General features: G+C 32.9%; 1 protein-coding gene and 1 pseudogene across 1 annotated transcript; both read right to left on the reverse strand.

Annotated features, from left to right (window-relative positions):
- Nucleotides 1-9,036: 9,036 nt before the first annotated feature.
- On the reverse strand, nt 9,037-10,860 carry LOC133669463 (pathogenesis-related genes transcriptional activator PTI6-like). Its single transcript, XM_062089607.1, has one exon. It carries the CDS (start codon nt 10,356-10,358, stop codon nt 9,363-9,365), a length of 996 nt encoding a protein of 331 aa, XP_061945591.1. The 5' UTR covers nt 10,359-10,860; the 3' UTR covers nt 9,037-9,362.
- A 2,441-nt stretch (nt 10,861-13,301) lies between these two features.
- On the reverse strand, nt 13,302-17,794 carry LOC133669516 (ubiquitin-conjugating enzyme E2-17 kDa-like; annotated as a pseudogene).
- Nucleotides 17,795-19,240: the final 1,446 nt, after the last annotated feature.

The following is a 19,240-nucleotide window of genomic DNA, read 5'->3' on the forward strand; positions in this document are numbered from 1 at the left end:
AATAAAATAATAAAAAAAGTTCCAGTCAAATCACCACGTCGTTAGGAGATGTATGTATGTATGATTTAGCCTCTGAGCTCGGAACAATGCTATGTATAATCTTTTTGCATTCGGTTCAAACATGTCATCGATCACAAACAGTAGCAGATGGCGGCCATGAAATTTATAAAAGAACAAGTAGCTAGGGTTAATTTGTCCTCTACCAAAAATATCTCAGAAGTGACGATTATCACCATGTGTTACGTTAATCATGGATGACATTTTTGCTGTATGGTTCTCTGAGCTTATCTTAAATATTCTTCGAGCGGAAAAGTTAGGAACTTGTTCATCTCACAAGAGATCTTACTTTGATTCATCAATTCGACGCTGCAAGTACTGGTCGAGAAACGAACCAAGGCCTCGATCGATCGAGGCTTTCACATCCGAATTGAAGGAGCTAGCAGCACTGTGAATTAATAAACCTCTTGTCCCTTCAAAATGGGGTGTGATTTTCACGTTCACATATATCTAAAAGTTATTGCGAGTTGAAATTAAAAATTAGAAAAAATTATGAGTAAAATGATTTAAAATATATATATATATATCATCTCTCCAAACAAGTATGGTATAATAAAATTGACTTTAATTAGTGGTTTTCTTCCTCTGATTTTTCAAGGAAAATATGCTATTATAAATATATTTTACAATGGCGTATCTCATATTCTATTATTATAATATATCTTTATTAATATTAATAAAGATATATTATAATTGTCACTTGAGAGTTGAGAGGGATAAACTTGCTTTCTATAGTTAAATAAACTAGATGATTTATCCACGCTATGTACGAGTCGGTTTTTTCTAAACATTAAAAAATATTTAGGTATTGTTATAATGTAATTTTAAGATAAAAAAAATTAAATCGTGTACAAATTGACCTGATATAACTTGATCAGCTTAGTAAGTTTAAAGACAACCTGAACAACTAGAAAAAAACATAACTTGATTTAAAAGATTTCAAGATAACATTTGTTTTAAAAAATAAAATATTGAGGTGGTAATATAATAAATGGACCCGGATTAACAAAGTTAACATATAAAATTCATAACTCAATTCATGAAACTGTGATAACCCCTTAGAAAACAAATCAAAAAATATTTTGAAGCCTAATTCTCAATCAACTCAATATTAAAGTATGAAATTAAAAAAAAACAATTAAAAAAAGGCAAAAAAATTACAAGGATCAGCCCTAGTTAATTTACCAAATCTTAATCATGAGACCGAGATAACTCAATTCCCAGCAAATACAATGTTTAAGGATGAAATTGAAAACAAAAATAATTAAAAAGGAGACAAAAACACTTAAGTCAATCCGAGTTAACCTACCAAACCTATGACTCTAGTTATGGGACTAAGATAACTTCATGGAAAGCAAACAGAAAAAAACAATAAAATATAATTTTCAATCAACCCGATATTGAAGGATTGAGTTGTAAAAATAAAATCAATCATAAAAAGAACAAAATACTCAAATCACTTGAGTTAACCTGTAAAAGTTGTGAATTGGATCATAAAACTGAAATAACTCTATAAAAAACAATATAAAATAAATTATGAAGTTCAATTTCTAATAAAATTAAATATTAATTGATGAAATTTTTTTAAAAAAAACTGAAGTAGTCTCATGTTTTTAAAAAAATATTATTCTAATAAACATTATTTTGCGAGAAGAGGAAAGGTTTGTTTAACAAAAGAAAAGGCACGAAACGATATAATAACATGCATCTATGTATTGACGTATTCTCAAAATACTGTGAAAAAAATAAAATAAGAGAATATTGTATTGATCGATGATAGTAAGCAGTGTTTTAAATTTTGTATTGGTCCTTAAAGTTCACTTGAACATGTTAAGCCGGTAGATCATCACATGTAAAAATACCTATTAACCTTTTTTTTTTCAAAACCCTGTGAAAAATCATTTCCTTCGAAAACTCAAACAAACCCCGGCCACTGATACACAATTCTGTGGGGGAGAGAGAGAGGAAAATCTATCACCACGAGAAAGAGGCGGTGTCCGTCGCGTGGTCGGTCACAAGTGGCACCAAGAACCGCCACAAAATAAGAATTTAGTGGTGAACGTTTCGGAGATGACTGGGTAGGTACAGGGAACCTGGACATGACCTTTTTGTTGCTATTTATTTATTTGAGTTTGGACAGGTTAGGTTTGCAAGTGGGGGAAATTGGGTCGTTGTCAGGTCGGTGACTTCCCGTTAACTTCTTTTTTTTTTTAAAAAAAAAACAAGACATTAGTCACTAGTAATATTAATATTAATAAACGCAGATATTTTTTATTTTTAAATTCAGATCAATTCAAGTTATTGACCCTTTCTATCCGGATCCGAGACACAAATCAAAGTATGATCGAGCAACTTTGATATCATCTAAAAACACAAAATAAGAGAAGATTGTTTTGTTCAAAGATAATAAGAGTGACAAATCAAAACCAGATTACAATAATAAATAATATTCTTAATCTCCTCTAACACCAGCGACAAAACTCGAGACAGGCTAAGCACTATAATTTGATATCGCGTACAAGCTAATCTAAGCTCGAGTATGGCACGATAGTCAAAACACGTGCTTTGATTTAAAATCGGCATGCAACTGTACGAGAAATGGACCGAATGTCTGAACTCGACCTCTCTAGTTTAGATAATGGAGGGTTGCGTGTAAAGTGGAGAGGACATTTGATGGAATGGTGGTTCCAGGCAGCAAACAAAAACAGAAAGAAATATCTCACAACACACATGCCAAGGCGGGGCCCGTTGATGTGATTGAATTTACATGAATCTGTTGCCGGTATTTTGGAATTCTGACATAGCCTTCTTTCGTCAAAGTTCTGTAAAAATATTACATGTTTAAAAAAAAATACTAAAGGAATATTAGATCTAACTGTTATAATTTATATAGTTGTTTTAAAAATTATCTGTCTCTTGGTTTAATGTTTAATTAACACGTATAAAAAGTTAATTTAAAATCTTAGTTACAAAGATAATTAAATGACGGAGAAATGAGATTTAAAATTCAATGGTGAAGAAAGAATGGTCATTCGAAACATATATGAGCTCTTTTTTTGATATATTTAGTATAATTAAAAAAATATTGACCAGATAATTCTAACTACGTTTTAAAATACCTCTAAATATGGTTGTAATTTATTAGAGATTTTGCGCATAGTTAATTATAATCTCATTTGAAATTCTTTCATGGTATAGTTAAAACCATTTTGTTGAGGTTTTTCTAGCGATATCAGATATGTAAAAAATAAAGAATTAATGTCCTTATGGCTTTTTTTTTTCTTTTTCGTTTCTCTTTCTTGTCACGTTATATTATCTCATATTTTTTTCTTAGCTATTAAATCTTAAATCATATCTTTTAGTTATTAGAATTTTATAAAGTTTTAAGTTGACTTTAGTTTAGGTTAATTAATTTATAAAAATAAATATGTTTTGAAACTTCACTAAACAACATCTATTTAAAATAATAGTTGTGTACAAAATTATATTACAAAACACGATTACTATTTCAAATAGTAATTATGTATAAAAATAATATTTTAAAATGTAGTTATATTTAAATAGTGTTATCTTTTAAATATATTTTAAACATGTATTATTTTTTAATTTTTTTTAACAAACTATGTTATTTTTTTTAAAACCATAGTTTGTTGCTCATGTTTAATAAATCAGAGCAGAACACATTGCATCAGGTAGGTGTTAGTGGTCATTCCTTTGGTGACCATTGGAAGAGACTTTTTTTTTTTTCTCTCTCTCGCGAGAAAGAGAGTTATTTATAAAGTTTAAAAAAGGGGTAAAATGTGTGGCTTTGAGATTGATAATTATTTTTATTATTTACTATTGTGTCGGTAGGTGCATGCATTAATTAGATTGTCACAAAATTCTCGAGTAATTTCGCAGAGAGAGAGAGAGAGAGAGAGAAGTCTCTTCTGGTTGTGGCTTCAAACAGCCATATATATTAAATCTGGACTGATGTGGCGGGTTAATTCAGAATCAGCTTGACTTAGAAGCTAGTCCGATTTGAGGTTGTTAAAAGACTGATCAGTGTAATATCCAGTCAATTCGGTGAGTTATCTCGTGATGAATTCCCGGACCGGATTTAATAATTATGTAAACAGTAGTTATTTTCTCTTCAACCCGTGATCTTTTGTTCCAGAAAATCTTAAAGCTTCTCGGTTATAGTTGGGAAGTTAAAGTTTGCGATGTTATTATATTTTGGTTGTAATTTTGAAATAGAAAAGAGAGAGATAATTGAGATAAAAAAAGATATGTTTTCTGTATTTATATTTTAAAAATAAATATATATAAAAAAGAATTGATGTGTAGATTTATTGGGTAATCATAATATTTGTTTTTTTTATGAACTTGGAGTTTACTTTTATTGTACGAATACCAATCCATAATGGAAAAATAACCATAGTTTTGATGCATACCAAGAGAACATTTACTTTTATTAACTATTTTACTGAATCGTATATAGTTTTGTTCCACAAAAAAACATTTTATAAGTTCAAGGTCACCCTAATATATTTCCTCAAAAAAAGAAAAAAAATCACTCAAATATACATTTGAAATGGGATTGTTGCAAGAATCAATACAAGAAAATCCATCCGGTCATGAATTAATATTGCAGCTTAATTTGTACTAACACTGACACAATTATTGGGCGAGTGGTGGTGGTGGTGGTGTGTCGCCACTTCTCACTGCCTCTTCAATGTTATATTATTAAAGAAATAGCTAACTATCATTGTCAGCGTAATTTTTTCATCAGACAATGAAGGATACTACTTTTGAGTTAATTCATAAAACAGTTTTTTACATATTTAAATGAATGATTTCTGTACAAATTCCGAATCCCAACAAAAATGAAAGCAAACCTCTGTTGCTTTCGTACCATAAACATGAAAAATAAAAAAAATAAAAAAACGGGGATAGTGGAAGGCGGCCATGGTTTGTAGGGTGGATCAGATAGCCATGAGGACTAGCTTTTGTTTGCTTTCAAACCCGTTTGGTCACCAACTACGGGGCCGACAAAACCCCCCCTCCTCCTTTATATTTCTTCAAGTTTTCCTTTACTCCAAATTTGTTTGAGGCTCCCTTCCCAAGTACTTTTCCCTCCACCTAAATATTTGCTCTTCGACCTTTGAAAATTAATTGCCATTTATTTGCAGCCGCCGGTAGACGGTGGAACAGCTAAATGATGCCACATTTTCAAGCTCGAATCACGATAACATTATGTGGTCTAGAGTGAAAGCGTGGCTGAGATAGGGGGACCCTTTATCATTATTTGCCACGAACCACCGCATTGTGGTGGGGCTATGGCCCCCGCCATGAACCCATCCATCTATTTACGTGGGTTTTGGTCAAGTGTAATCGCTGTAAAATGTTGACTCTCGATCCCCAAATTCCTGCATGCATTCGAGGAGCACGGTTTTGGGGATCGTTGTACCATCAAACAACAATGGACATCCCTGAGTGTTTTGCTCAAGAATATTGTTTTTCTGTATGTGTTTTGATTGGAATATCTGTTCTTTCTTCTTCTTCTTCTTCTTCGTCTCTCTTTTTGTATCGCAAGCCCTTTTGCATTCTTTCCATTCCAAATGAAATTCTCTACCGACTACACAAGATTAGACACAAATGGGTTGAGGTTGAATTGCTACGTGACCACCACTATGCTACACTTATAATTTTTATTTTTATTTTTTTTGTAATTCGAAATAATGATTGGTTCCTGCCATGCGATCACAATGGAAAAGGAAAAAAATGACATGAACATTGTCTTGCACGAATAAACAAGAATTAATAGCTAGAAACAAATTAAATGACAAGGTTGTAATAATATATATTCAACCACTTTATCATCCTCTCATGGCTCTTGAGTCTAATGACGTAGAACAGTTCATTCAGTGTACCTTTCTCGAAGAAAAGTCATGTACATCCATGATTTTGTCACTTCAAAGAGAAACAAAACAAAAAAATATTCATGCAGTACGTTATCAAGAAGTACTCGAGTTCAGAAAATATGATTAATTAAATCAAGGTATATTGTGGTGAATAATAATCTCCCCAGATCTCTTTTCTTGCCTTGTGCAAAATTCTCATCTTTGATGGCTTAAAAGTGGCCATGGGGACGTATGCCTTAACCCTCCCCCAGATCCTTGTTCAATATATATATATATATATATATATATATATATATATATATATATATATATATATATATATATATATATATATATATATATATATATATATATATATATATATATTACTGACGTGTTCGATCAATGATTTAATTTTATTGCAAATGGAAGATAAGTAGTTATCGCTAATTAATTATTTACTACTTTAATTTAATTTGTTTGTATATAAATAATATTTCTTGATCTTAATAAAACTTTATTTCCTTTTTACAAAGGAGGTGCTCTGTTCTAAAATCTAAGATGCTAATGCATATCAAGTTATAATTTTTTGGCTAAATTATTAAATATATCTTGGTTAAATTAACGTATGTGTTTTAATCAAGTGTGTACTTTTCGAGTAATGTTATGGAAAAGTTTTTGATTTAATAAAGAAGTCATCATTTAATATTATATTTATTATAAATTCTAATTGTTTTTTAGAATTTTTAGATAAGAGACTGATTATATAAAAGGAGTGTATTAGCATCTCTAATACATCCTACCTGAGATAGACTGCTTTGTTTTTTTTGTTTGTTATCATGCATTCCAAAAAATATTTCAAATAAAATTAATTGCAATTTTTTTATCCTTATATTATAAATGATTAAGGTGTATTATTCTCAATAATATTTTGGATACTAATCTTATACAGATTTTTTTTATCCTTATATTAAAGTGAGTAATATTAAATTATTATCTCTAATAATATTTTGGATGTTAACCCGATCCTTTTATGTTTTTTTATCCTTATATTATAGGTGAGTATTATTCTTCTAGCCAAAAATAATTTTTTATTATTTTTAAAATATAGGCCAAAATCTTTTGAATTTTTACAAACTTGTTGTAAAATCTTTACAACATCATTTTTCAAAAAAAACATGCCAAATTATTTTAGATTTTTTAAAAAAATACTCAAATAATTTTAAGGATTTTTGGCCATATGTAAGGAAAAAAAATCTTATTTATTTATTTATATTTTATTTAGGCATTGTTTGATAAAAACTCATTTTTTTTAAAACCAAAACTGTTAAAATAGACTTAAAAAGATGTTTGACAAACACATTCTTAAGCCAAAAAAACCTTTAGAAAAAACATTGTCAACAGAACAGGGTCTTAACCTTTTGACTTGACTGGATTGACTCAAAATTTTTAGTTCGATCATAAACTAAATAAAAAAACTGTTTTGACTCGAAAACTAAACCAAAATTGAAACTAAAACTTAAAATGAATCAAACTTAAAAACAAGACAAAAACACTAAAATCTTGACAAAAACGGATCAAACGCAAAAAAATCAATAACACGAAGAACATCCATGGCAAACCCAGCAACGTAAATCCCAAATCAGATGAAATACAATCAAAGCAAAGACATAAACATGTTAGAAATCATGCAAGGATCTATAATATAACATCAATTCACTTTGATTATCAAATAAACAACATAATTTTATCAAAATGAGTTTCAGATCAAAACCCGCAGAAACTTGTTATTGATGCAAATAAACCATACATTATTTATTAGTCAAGTTGTCTGAATTGTTTAATTCAAAGAATTGAACCAAAACCGGTCCAAATTATGGAGCCATGACAATGTTTTTGTCAGGAACACAAAGAACATTGCCTTAAACTCAGCCATTGTGAAGAAAAATAAACCCAACCACTAGTAAGCCTCTAAAACTAATATGTTTTTACTTTTAAAACATGTTTTTTTTTATTTTATCAAGTCACACTATCATAAACAAACATGTTTGAATAAAAAAACCTAACAAATAATATTAAAATATCCAAATCATGCAAGAGGTTCCAATCTTCAAAACTGTCAACACAAAACAGTTTATATACTTATGTAATTTGGATTCAAAATTGACATCTTGACACTCAAAAGAATTTAAACAAAAACCAGGAACCTATAACATGCATCAACAAGCTCTTAAAATACATCAAACACCCATTGCCATATTTAGATAAAAACCATTTTATTTTATCAAAATCAATTACAAACATAATATCTTGACGTCCAATAACATCAACAACAACAATGCCAAGCAAAATTTAACCAATAATTACAAACATTTTATATACTAATTGGAATCAAAATTAAATAACATCATAACACTAAAGCAAATTTAAAAACATCTTTAAACATGTAAAACAAGCTAAAGATACGCTTTATGGATATCATCTACTAGGTTAATGAAGGATTATACTTTTCAAAACTCAAAATAATTACTGCCCTTCTTCCTTCGAAAATCCAATTTTTTGCTCAACCTTTACCTTATCCTTTTAACTCTTAGATGCCAAGTAATAAACTTGATTACTAATGAACTCCAAGAATAAGCCTTTTCTCCTTTCTACCTTGCCTTTTTCTCCCATTCCTGCCTCCTGGTTGATTTTTAAGGGCCTCGTGGTTGATTTTAAGGGTTATTTATAAAATTTCAAGTTAGGATTTTTATGAATTCAATCAAAGATTAATCCTCACTCATCAAAGCTTGATCATCTGATCAAAATGAGCGAGTTTTAAGTACATTTAACAGTTGTGAGTTTTGTACCTATACTGGTATTTTAAAATATATTAAAATACAAAATGAAAAACAAAAATATATCATTTTAATATATTTAAATTATTTTTAAAAGTACCTTTTAATCATTTTAATATATTTTTAATGGAAAAATACTTTCATAAAAACATACACACCACATTACCTAACCTCTACTAAAAACTCTAATAAATCTTATCTTTTTTTTTTCATTTGAAAAGACTAAAATACAAAATGAAAAATTATAATATAAGCTACAATTAATCAAATAATAATAATATAAATTATTAATCTTAAGTACACAAAAATCCTTAATAACAACAGGAAGTGACAAAATCACCATATAATTCACTAAACATGGACTAATTAATACTCCACTATATACTTAAACTCCGTAGTTTGACTAATCAAACCAAAAACTTAACATAAAAAATAAAGGGACACTTTAGGTATTCCACCTCTATATCAGGCGCCCTGTCTATCCACTTAGCGCCTTCAATCACGAATCATGGTATGCCACATCACGATAGGGTTGTATCAAATTACAAAAGACTCCCCAAACTTCCACAAAATTGAGGATATGTTTTTAACAGATGGCATCCACCAAGAAATCATCGAGGTCAACGAATTCTTCCTTGTCAAAGAAATTCCCCGACAACATAGAATTTGGCAAACTTAACGGCACGTCAATTTCGAACCCAAAAGCGTCAACGTCACCGTAACCCAGACTATCAAACGGCGATAACTCTTCGTATGGGAGAACAGACGTCGGTGATGACATATCGTGAACACCACTTAACGGCGACTCACATGACTCGCGCTGACCGTCAACAACCTTAGCCTTCTCCGTTAAAACAGCGTCAGACGGTGTCAAATCTACGTAACGGAGGACTAATGCGGGTGATGCCACAACGTTAGCAGTACCCCTGATAGACGGCGACTCCCGTGATTCACACTTCACATCACTTGAACCGGAGTTGACGTGAGCTTTCTCCGTTATAACGGAGTTAGCAGGAAAGTTGGTAACGGCGTCGGGTCCTTTTAGTTTCAGTGCAGCTCGATCATATACTGTAGCAGCTTCCTCTGCAGTGTCAAAAGTGCCGAGCCAGACCCGTTTCCGTCGAGTCGGGTCACGGATCTCGGCGGACCACTTTCCCCAGGGTCTCTGACGGACACCCCTGAACTTTTTCTGACGAGATACGTCAGGTACCGGTAATCTTGAAGAAGCTCTCTTTCTTCTTGGTTCCTGATCATCATTTGAAGTTGTGGAAGAAGGAGCTGCTGGTGCTGTTGTTTCTTGCTCTAACAAGCTTATTTCACTCACTTGTCTCTTCACTCTCTTGACAAACTTCCTCTCTTGTTCTTCCTCTTCTTCATCACTGGAGGAATCAGTGGCATCAGGGTCGGTATGGATGATTCTAACAAGTCTTTGGCGGGTTCTTGAAGAACGATGCAGCTGCTGGTTCTCGATGAGCTTACTAGTGATGAATACATGTTCAGTAAATTTGACTTTTGGTTGAACGGACATGGTGGCGTTGGAGGTAAACATGGGTTGTAATTCATTGGGGAATAGAAGATGCATGGTGGGTGGTACCAAGGCTTGGTTTTTGTATTCAATTAAGAAGTGGGTCAAGACATAGCGGCAAAACCATGTACTGACCAGCTCAGGTAGGGTCTAGCTAGCTTAATTTATTTGGGTGATCAACGATGAAGATTCTTATTGGTTTCTTGGAGGAAAAAAACTGAAGGAAGCTACTTTATACTAAGCTTAACTGGATCTCCAGCGTTGGAGGGATTATATAAGTAGCTAGTGACAAATATAGAGACAAAAAGAGAAGCTATAGCTTGCGCTTCGAGGAGTTGGAAGAAGGTGACAAAGTGACACCAGCAACTCCGGGTTTGATCAAGAAGTTAGATAGCCTGAAGCTGCAAATTAAGGGTGGTAAGCTTTTGGCGGGAAACTAGAAAAAGACTTGTGTCTTGCTGCAGTTCAGTGATCTTCACTCACTCTGGGGGTGTGTGTGTGTGTGTGTGAGAGAGAGAGAGAGAGAGAGAGAGAGAGAGAGAGAGAGAATAGTCATTGAAAAGGGTGACTGATTTGGAGAGAGATCTACGGAGTAAGATATAGGCATGTGCGTACGTGGGTGTGTGTGTGTAATGCACGGAAGCACCCTTGAATTCCTACTAGCTTAGCTTAGGTGCGATATTTTCCGATTATAATGGTTGTTTTTTTAATTTTTTAAAATTTATCTATGTTATTTTCACATTAAAATAATTAAAAATTATATATAAAAATAATTTAAGAAAGAAAAATTTTAAAAAATGTTTTCCAGCTGCCTCTCCTGACGCGTCAAAAGGGCTATTCCTGGCATGTCAATTTCTTTGAATCAACCCAGCTCAGGCCAGTACCCCACTCCATTTTCTCTCTTTTACAATGGTAGCGGCGATGGTAATTAATTTATTACGAGGTCGCCTCTACTTTTCGGTGGGCAGTCTTTCTTAGTGAAGTTTCCATACCATGGATGTATAAGAAGATCGAAGTGGGAGAATTAGAGCTAGTAGCTAGCTAGCTAGCTTGCTAGGTGGTAGCTCCAAATCGAAGAAAGTAGTTGACTCATCTTTCCCGTAAAATTACTCCTTCATTGTATATTAAGAAATTATTTAAGCGTGTTTGGCAGTGTAGTTGCAAGTATTTTTCAAATAACTTTTCGTGTTAAAATGCATGCCAACGATGTTTTTTTATTTTTTAAAAATTATTTTTGACATCAGCACATCAAAACGATCAAAAATATACAAACCATATTAAATTTTAGTAAAAAAAAAAATTTCAAATTTTTTAGAAACACAACCGCAGCCGTGTTTCCAAACGGGACCAACGCGCGGTGAAAATGGTGATTCAAAAACTTCAGAGATGGATAGCTCATCATTATAACCGAACCGACCTCTTTTCCGTGGCAAAGGGGGATCCATAGAGATAAAGAAAACATATGCTAGTACGATGAATAAATGCATGCGCTGCCATTTCAAGCAAGAAGAAAGTCACAACCACCCTTCTTGTTAGGAGGAGTATCTTCTTCCACAGATCATGAGCTTGCTAGCTATATATCCACGTCAACTTAGCTATATATATATATATATATATATATATATAAAAGAATAAGATTTCTTATTTAACATCTTTCAAGAAGAGAAACTTATAAAATTACAATTTGTTAACGACTAGATCCTTGTGCCTGTGATATTTGGGTTTGATCTGACATTTCTCGACCACCATATTAATTCAAGCGTGGATTTTTGTTTTTGTTAGTAATTTGTATAACCTCTCTTCACTACATAGAAAATGCTGAATCTCTCTAGTGTTTTGATTATGATATAATTATTTCATCAATTGACCTCTGTTTCGAAGAAGGGTATGCAAAGGCATAAAAAGATCGATACTTTGAAAGCAATAGATTAATGATAGAATCAACTGATGATTGATTCCATCGTTTTCAGTTTATGATTAAACCAGAACGTTGAGAATTAATGCTAGTGAAGTTGTGGGAGGTTTTCTTTCGCTTGGAGAGGAAGCAAGGGATGATGGGTACAAGCCCAAGTAGACAGCATGCATGTGTGGAGCAATCATGTAGTATTATGCATTAGAGGTTGCAGCAGGGAGGCCCTCATTGCTTGTTGACAGGTGATAATTAAGGCAATGCCTTTTCCTCGTAAACAGTATATCTTAGGTTTCCAACAACGTCAAATGATTTGGGGGATTCCATTATCTCATGCCCTACCTCCTACATGTAATAAGAACACGCACCGCACAAATTAATGTCATTGAATTGTGAAGTCAAGAACAGTATCATAGCTTAAATTCGAAGAACATGCTTGCCACCTAGCCTGGTGCTGTCACAACGAGATGACAAGATTCCGTTAAGCTTTAATCCTACCGTGGTTAACCCATCGCAATCACGTTTCCATTTCTTTTTTCTCAAACAAATAATTTTTATTCCATTTGTTAAACAAGCCAATATCTAGATAAGCTACCAGTCTAATCGTACTATATATATATACTTGGATTGTGCTATGTATTATCCTTGACTATCATCAACACCAAACAAGCAGAGATATCAAGGAACCATGTCGAGGCATTTTCAACGGTGGCCTCGAGTCCACATCACAGTTTAGTTGCGTTTTTTCACGAGAAGGGATCCCTTTGAGTTCACCATCTTGTAATTCTCCGGGGCATCTCTCTTCTTTCAAGTTATCAATTAATTTACCAAAATTTGTTGGCGCATGGAAAAAGAAATATGGCTAGTACGAACCAGAACCAGAACCAAAACTAGGGTTACCATTCTTTGCAGAGCAAGACGATGTTGGTTGTGAAACATATCACATTGAAGCACGACATACTGGGTCAATGGCTTCGATAGTCATAGATGTGCGCACAGTAATTATATCCATAAAACGGCAAATTATGAGGACATTAATGCTTTAATGAAGGTTATGCATATATCTGTCCAAATTGCTAAAAGCACAAGTATACCAGGACCAGCACTTCTAGCATTCAACAGCAAATGAGAGTATTTAAATAACAAATAAACAAGCTGACAATTCTAACAACAGGGCAATATTACATCACGTTCCCTTCCCCCTTCTACGCTTTCAAATAGTAGATATTCACAGACCTAGCAGACCAGTTTCTTCCCAGCTCCGAGTCTGCAGTCAAAACAGCAGAAAGAAAAACAGACATTTGAAGTTGGAACACATCATCCTTCCACCTAACAAATAAGTGAACCATAGGATAGCAAATTCTTTCTAAACAGATTCCTCTGCTTCAACCCATCGCATAATTCTGAGTACAGCTACGGGCAGTTGCCTCGTACTTGGCTCTGTCTGTCCTGTACACGTGAGCAATTTCAGGCACAAGTGGATCATCAGGATTTGGGTCGGTCAACAGAGAGCATACGGACAACACCACCTGCATTTGGAAAAAAAAAAAACCCAGAAAGCTGTTATTAAACACTCTCCCACCAATAAAGAATTGATGCCGAAGAAAACAATAACAGAAAAAAGATTGCAAATATAAGCAACACAAAATTCTGCTAAATAGAACATTATATAAAAACCCTAATTTGAAATTGTATTGCTATACAATTCTATGTAAGTGGTCTCTTTAAATACAAATTAAGCAACCCTATTTATAATTGTCCTAGGACTAAACTAAATAAGAAAAAAATAAATAAGAAAAATAAGATTTCCAATCAAAATAGAATGAAAATAACTAAGGAAACAAATATATTCCCCTAAAAACTGCTTGCATCAGTCTCTTTAGGTTGGAAAGAACTCGTTCTCGAGGCATGTAGATGTCCAATCAAGGTTCTTCAACCTCTTTTCTTTCTTTGCTTCAAATGCATACTAATTTTAGATGTTAACTTCAATCCCTTCAAGTTAAGTTTTGCATGAGAAACATCGATTGATAAATGATTTCTCTTCAACTAACTTCTAGAGTAATGAACAACAAACCTTAAACTTTTCTCAACATGTATTGTAGTCTTACAATCCTTGAACAAATTTACATTTGTGATAATAATACTTTAATCAAATCAACATTTTTTTTTTGTTGAACACCTTCCATGTTGTATTTACACTTAACCTCAAACATACCAATGAGGAAACTATTGATGACAGCATCACTGTCATCACTGTTATTGTTTATGCTATCATTATCAAAATAAACATTATAAATTGATGAAGGATACCAATCCACATTTATCTCATCATAAATGGGATCATCAAAATCTCCATGATACTCATCTGAATAAAAAAACTATCTTATTTGCTCACGCTTCTTAAATGAGTTAATTAACTATAGATTTGTGATCACTCTTCAAGATCTTCTAGTTTCTTCTTCATCTTTGTTAATTGACGGAATAATTATTCAACTTACCTTTTGAAACTTTACCACCGCCAGTCAGCAAGTTGTTTTTATAATTTGTCTTTGCATGTCTTCTATCACAAGTTCATGAACGTCTCTTTCCTGAGAGAAACCTCCTCATCCCATCCTAGCATGTCCTGTTTTGCGACCTCTTCCAGCAATAGTTATTCAACCTATAACTGCCCATCAGGAATAGTTGAGCTTTGATACCAACTGATATAGAGCTTTGATACCAACTAATGCAGACAGAATCAACACAATAAATATAGCAAGCACAAACAACATAAAATTCTACCGAATAAGATCACCATACAAAAACCTTAATTTAAAATTATTCGAGAAGCCTCTAAAGCCCAACTGCAGGGTTCAGGCATGAATTATCCTACATAACCAACATTAAATTGCATCAGAGAAACAATTCATGAAGAATCTTCCTCTCCAATCCTATTCTTTGTAACATTATATTTTCTTACAAGGAATCCATAATTGCCACCAAAGTCTTACAATTATTCTTCACCTTGGTTTCAAGACAAGGAAATGGAAGCTGAACAAATACCTATTCAGAAAAGTAGGAAAGTAACAGATCACCATATCCACATCAATCAATAACAAGTTCACACCAGTGAGTGTTAGAGAAACAGATGTACACCACAATATTCAAAGTCTATATCTCAAATTTGTGAAGGCTTAATAAAAATGCTAGTATAATTCACAATTAACATGCTCCATAGATATCAGAAAGCAGAAGCTAAAGTTGCCAGTGCATGAAATTAGCAGCACCATGATATTCACTCTAATCACCAAAGGGAAAATGAACATTGAAAATAGGGGAAGATCTGCTCGTTATATTGTTCAGATGCAGTCCAAGACATTATCAATTGCATTCTTTAATACATATAAGAAAATGGCTAGCAGGCCTTCCAAGACCTTATCATTAATGGTTACTACCATATTCTTTTCTGTTCATAACCAATGGTCACCATAAGTTCCTTCATATTGATAGCACAAACTCTTGCATAAATGTGGGACCTTCAGGACCTCACAATAGGGTTCCATCCACCCTCACCTCACTGTTACACACCTTAAATCCTAAACTAGGTACAAGTTCTGTTTAAATTCACATTTGTGTAATTGTGCATATTATGTTTGTACTTTCAGCATAAATCGAAGAGTCAGATGGTCATTACCAATGAATAACAATGAACAGGGTATTTTGGTGTCTCGGCTATCATTCTAAACATTTGATTTATGCACATGGAACACAAAACAAGTAAACAGATTAAGATGAGTTTCAACATCAGCAAATGGCTGAATAGACAAGTCAAAAGGGAAATGGTCATATCAAACCTTGGAAATGGTTAGTGCTGGGTTCCACTGCTCTTTAAGAATATCCAGACATATGCTTCCATTGCTGTTAATGTTTGGGTGGAAGACTTATGTCCAGAATGCAACCTGAGGCATATAATCCAGATAGTCTAATCAACTTCTACAAAACACAAGCTATTGACGATACAATACATGAACTCACTGTACAAATCAAGTTAAGCAAGCCTTTGGTCCAAACTAAATGGGATTAGCTACAAGTTATTTCTTCTATTCTATCATGATTGAACAAAACTTTTTATTAGTTTTTGTGATTCTAGTTAAGTGGATATAACATTGTTATCCAATGTATCATTGGTCTAAAATATCTCAATTAATACCTAACAACCAATAAAAGCACAACACTTCTACTCTTCTAAATAATGCCTACATTGATTCAAATTCCAACAATAATGCCACCCTATAATATTTAAGGCTTGTGTAATTGATATTTGATAGCAACTCTATTTCATGCAATCTCTGAGTGTTATTGAGCTGCTCTCCAATATAATAGCTCTTTAGGGCTTGAAGTTCAGCACAATATATAAAGCTTGGCTATAGCATCTAGGATTATAAGAACTATCTAGAAAGCCCTTCCTACTGTGCTGCCCTCTGATCTTATTCAGATTAGTAGCTACATCTCTTATCTAACTTTTTCTACATTTCAACCAAACACAAAAACTTCCAGCCAGTTGTTTGCATTTAGAAAGCACATAACATTATCAGACATTAATGCCCACCACAAGCACTGATATGAACTTTCACAATATCATTTCCATTAATACCTTTCATTTTACTTTTTGAACCTACATCTAATGCAGGAGCAAATTTCAAACCTTCAACAAATATCAGCAATCAATAGTTTTCAAGAGTTTTAATGAAGGTACGAGAAAACAATATTTCTCTTTCCTTCTCTTGATGACAAGGAAACCCAAAACTTGATATAGATACTTAACTCTCAAGGGTACTTCTTACACAAAAGAAAAACATAAGCAGCAAAAAAAAAAAAAAAAAAAAAAAGAGAGGCACAGAAAAAATGATATACCTTGGGGGGTTTAAAAGGATAATCTGGATGGAAATGAATAGAAACTAAAAAGACACCTCCTGCATATGGGCTATCAGCAGGTCCCATAATTGTTGCTTGCCAATGGAACATGTCCTCATCTGCTGGACCTAAAATTCCAACCATTTATAAAGTCAAAAAACAAGTTAACGGGCCAAAAAAGATCGAGACTTTTCCCTCTAATTCTACAAGTATATACAAATCAGCTCTCAAGTGCAAAAGGGTCAGCAAATAATTTAATAATAAAGAGAGCATAGCTTTAAAGATGATATTCTTTTCAAGGGGAAAAAAGAAAAGAATAGGAAGCATACCAGCACTGCAAGAGTTAGGTGGATCTTTCTGCAAGTCCTTGAGCTCTTTCAAGATGCGTTTAGAAGCCACAGAATCAGAAGCCAAAAATCAAATTTTGACTGACTGAACCACCGACTAACATCAAAATAAGGAAACGAAGACAATCCAGATGAGCAAAAGAGCAGCTCTATAAGTAAATACAAAAACAGAGAAAAGTGGTAATTACCCAGGAGAAGATTTTTGGAATCTAAGGACAGCTGAGGAGAAAGATTATACCTTTGGGCTTTTTGTTTTTTCGGGTTCAGACTGCATTTTATGATTTTTTTTTAAAAATAATATATATTTTAAAAAAATTAATTTTTTAAATTGTTTTGAAGGATAGATATTAAAAATATTTTTTTAAAATAAAATAATATTATAAAAAAAATAGTTTTAAAATTTTTTACTTTAAATTAATTTTTTTATATTTTTAAATTATATAAATGTTAAATATATTATTTTATAAAAAAATAATTTTAAAAAATAATCATTAGTACAATATCAGTTAAACCATCCCTGGAAAAAAAATAAATAAATAAAAAAATTTGAAGGTATATATATAAATTATAAATACACCCAACATCACAAGCAGGCAATGACTAACTCTTTAAAGACACGTACTCTCAACCTACACAGAATCTCTAGCGCACAGAGTCTATTTTTTGAGGCACTCTCTAACACACAATTCTGCCCAGTTTTGCAGCAAACCATGAAAAACCAAATTTTTGCGCTAAGTTTTTTAACGAATTCATCAGAAACACCGAGAGAAAGCACGATGATAGCAAGTGCAGGTACTCCCAAGATCATCCACGCACAACATTCAAAACATCTTAAACTGTGCTTTCGATCTTCTCTCCTTTTGTTCAGATACCTACTCATAAGGGATATATATATCAGAGAAAGAAAAACGACACGTGAACCAGCTCTGTGGGTTCTTACAGTTCATATACGAAGAAAACTGGGAAGGAGGAGGGTGCAAGGTGGAACTGATGATCCATAACTGCTCACATCAGAATTAGCCATTCCTAGGGACGCTCCTCCTCCGTCTAAAAGAGCAATGCCCGTTCCATGGGTAGGATTTTATGTTTTTTTTTTTTTTTTTTTAAATTACACGGATGATGTGTCGCCAATATGCGCAAATGATGTGTCGTCCATCGGCTATCCTTTTCTTTGACTTGAGTTGTTTCTGGTTGCCAGAAAATCAATGTTAATTAAGAGCTTTTCCTCTCCAGAATTTTTTTCCGGCAACTCTTTCTCCCTCCTCTCTCTAGATCTAGGGATTGAAAAACAAAACAAATGAAGTTTGAGAGCAAAACAAAAATCTAAAACTAGAATTGACCAAATTCAAAATAAAATAAAAATTGAGGGAATAAAATAAAAATTGAGGGACTAAAGTATAACTGTACATGCCTTTGGAATGGTACTCCACGAAAAAAGCTACGGAACCTTGCTAATATCAATTTCAGTTTCTATTCTTTTTATTTTGTTTTTGACAACAACTTAAAATTCTCTCATGCAAAATTGATATGAAACAATCTCTAACACCTTGGTAATGATATTCAAAAGCATTCAAAAGAGAATAAAAAAAATCTAGCACAGCCAAAAAGGAACTTGTTAGGAAGAAATTGAAAGAAAATAAAGTTAAATAACCAAAATGAATCAAAAACAAATTGACAGACCGGGGACGTATTGTTGCAATGGTGAACAATGATATGATATGGACAGAGATTTCTGGAAATCATTACAGCACAAATCCAGGTTGTAATCTGCTGGCCTTTGATATATTATT

Source organism: Populus nigra, chromosome 12, assembly GCF_951802175.1.
Source record: "Populus nigra chromosome 12, ddPopNigr1.1, whole genome shotgun sequence".
Taxonomy (NCBI): Eukaryota; Viridiplantae; Streptophyta; class Magnoliopsida; order Malpighiales; family Salicaceae; genus Populus; species Populus nigra.

Excerpts from the sequence above, each read along its gene's own strand:
- LOC133669463 (XM_062089607.1), bottom strand. The coding sequence starts at position 10,358 with ATGCATCTTCTATTCCCCAATGAATTACAACCCATGTTTACCTCCAAC.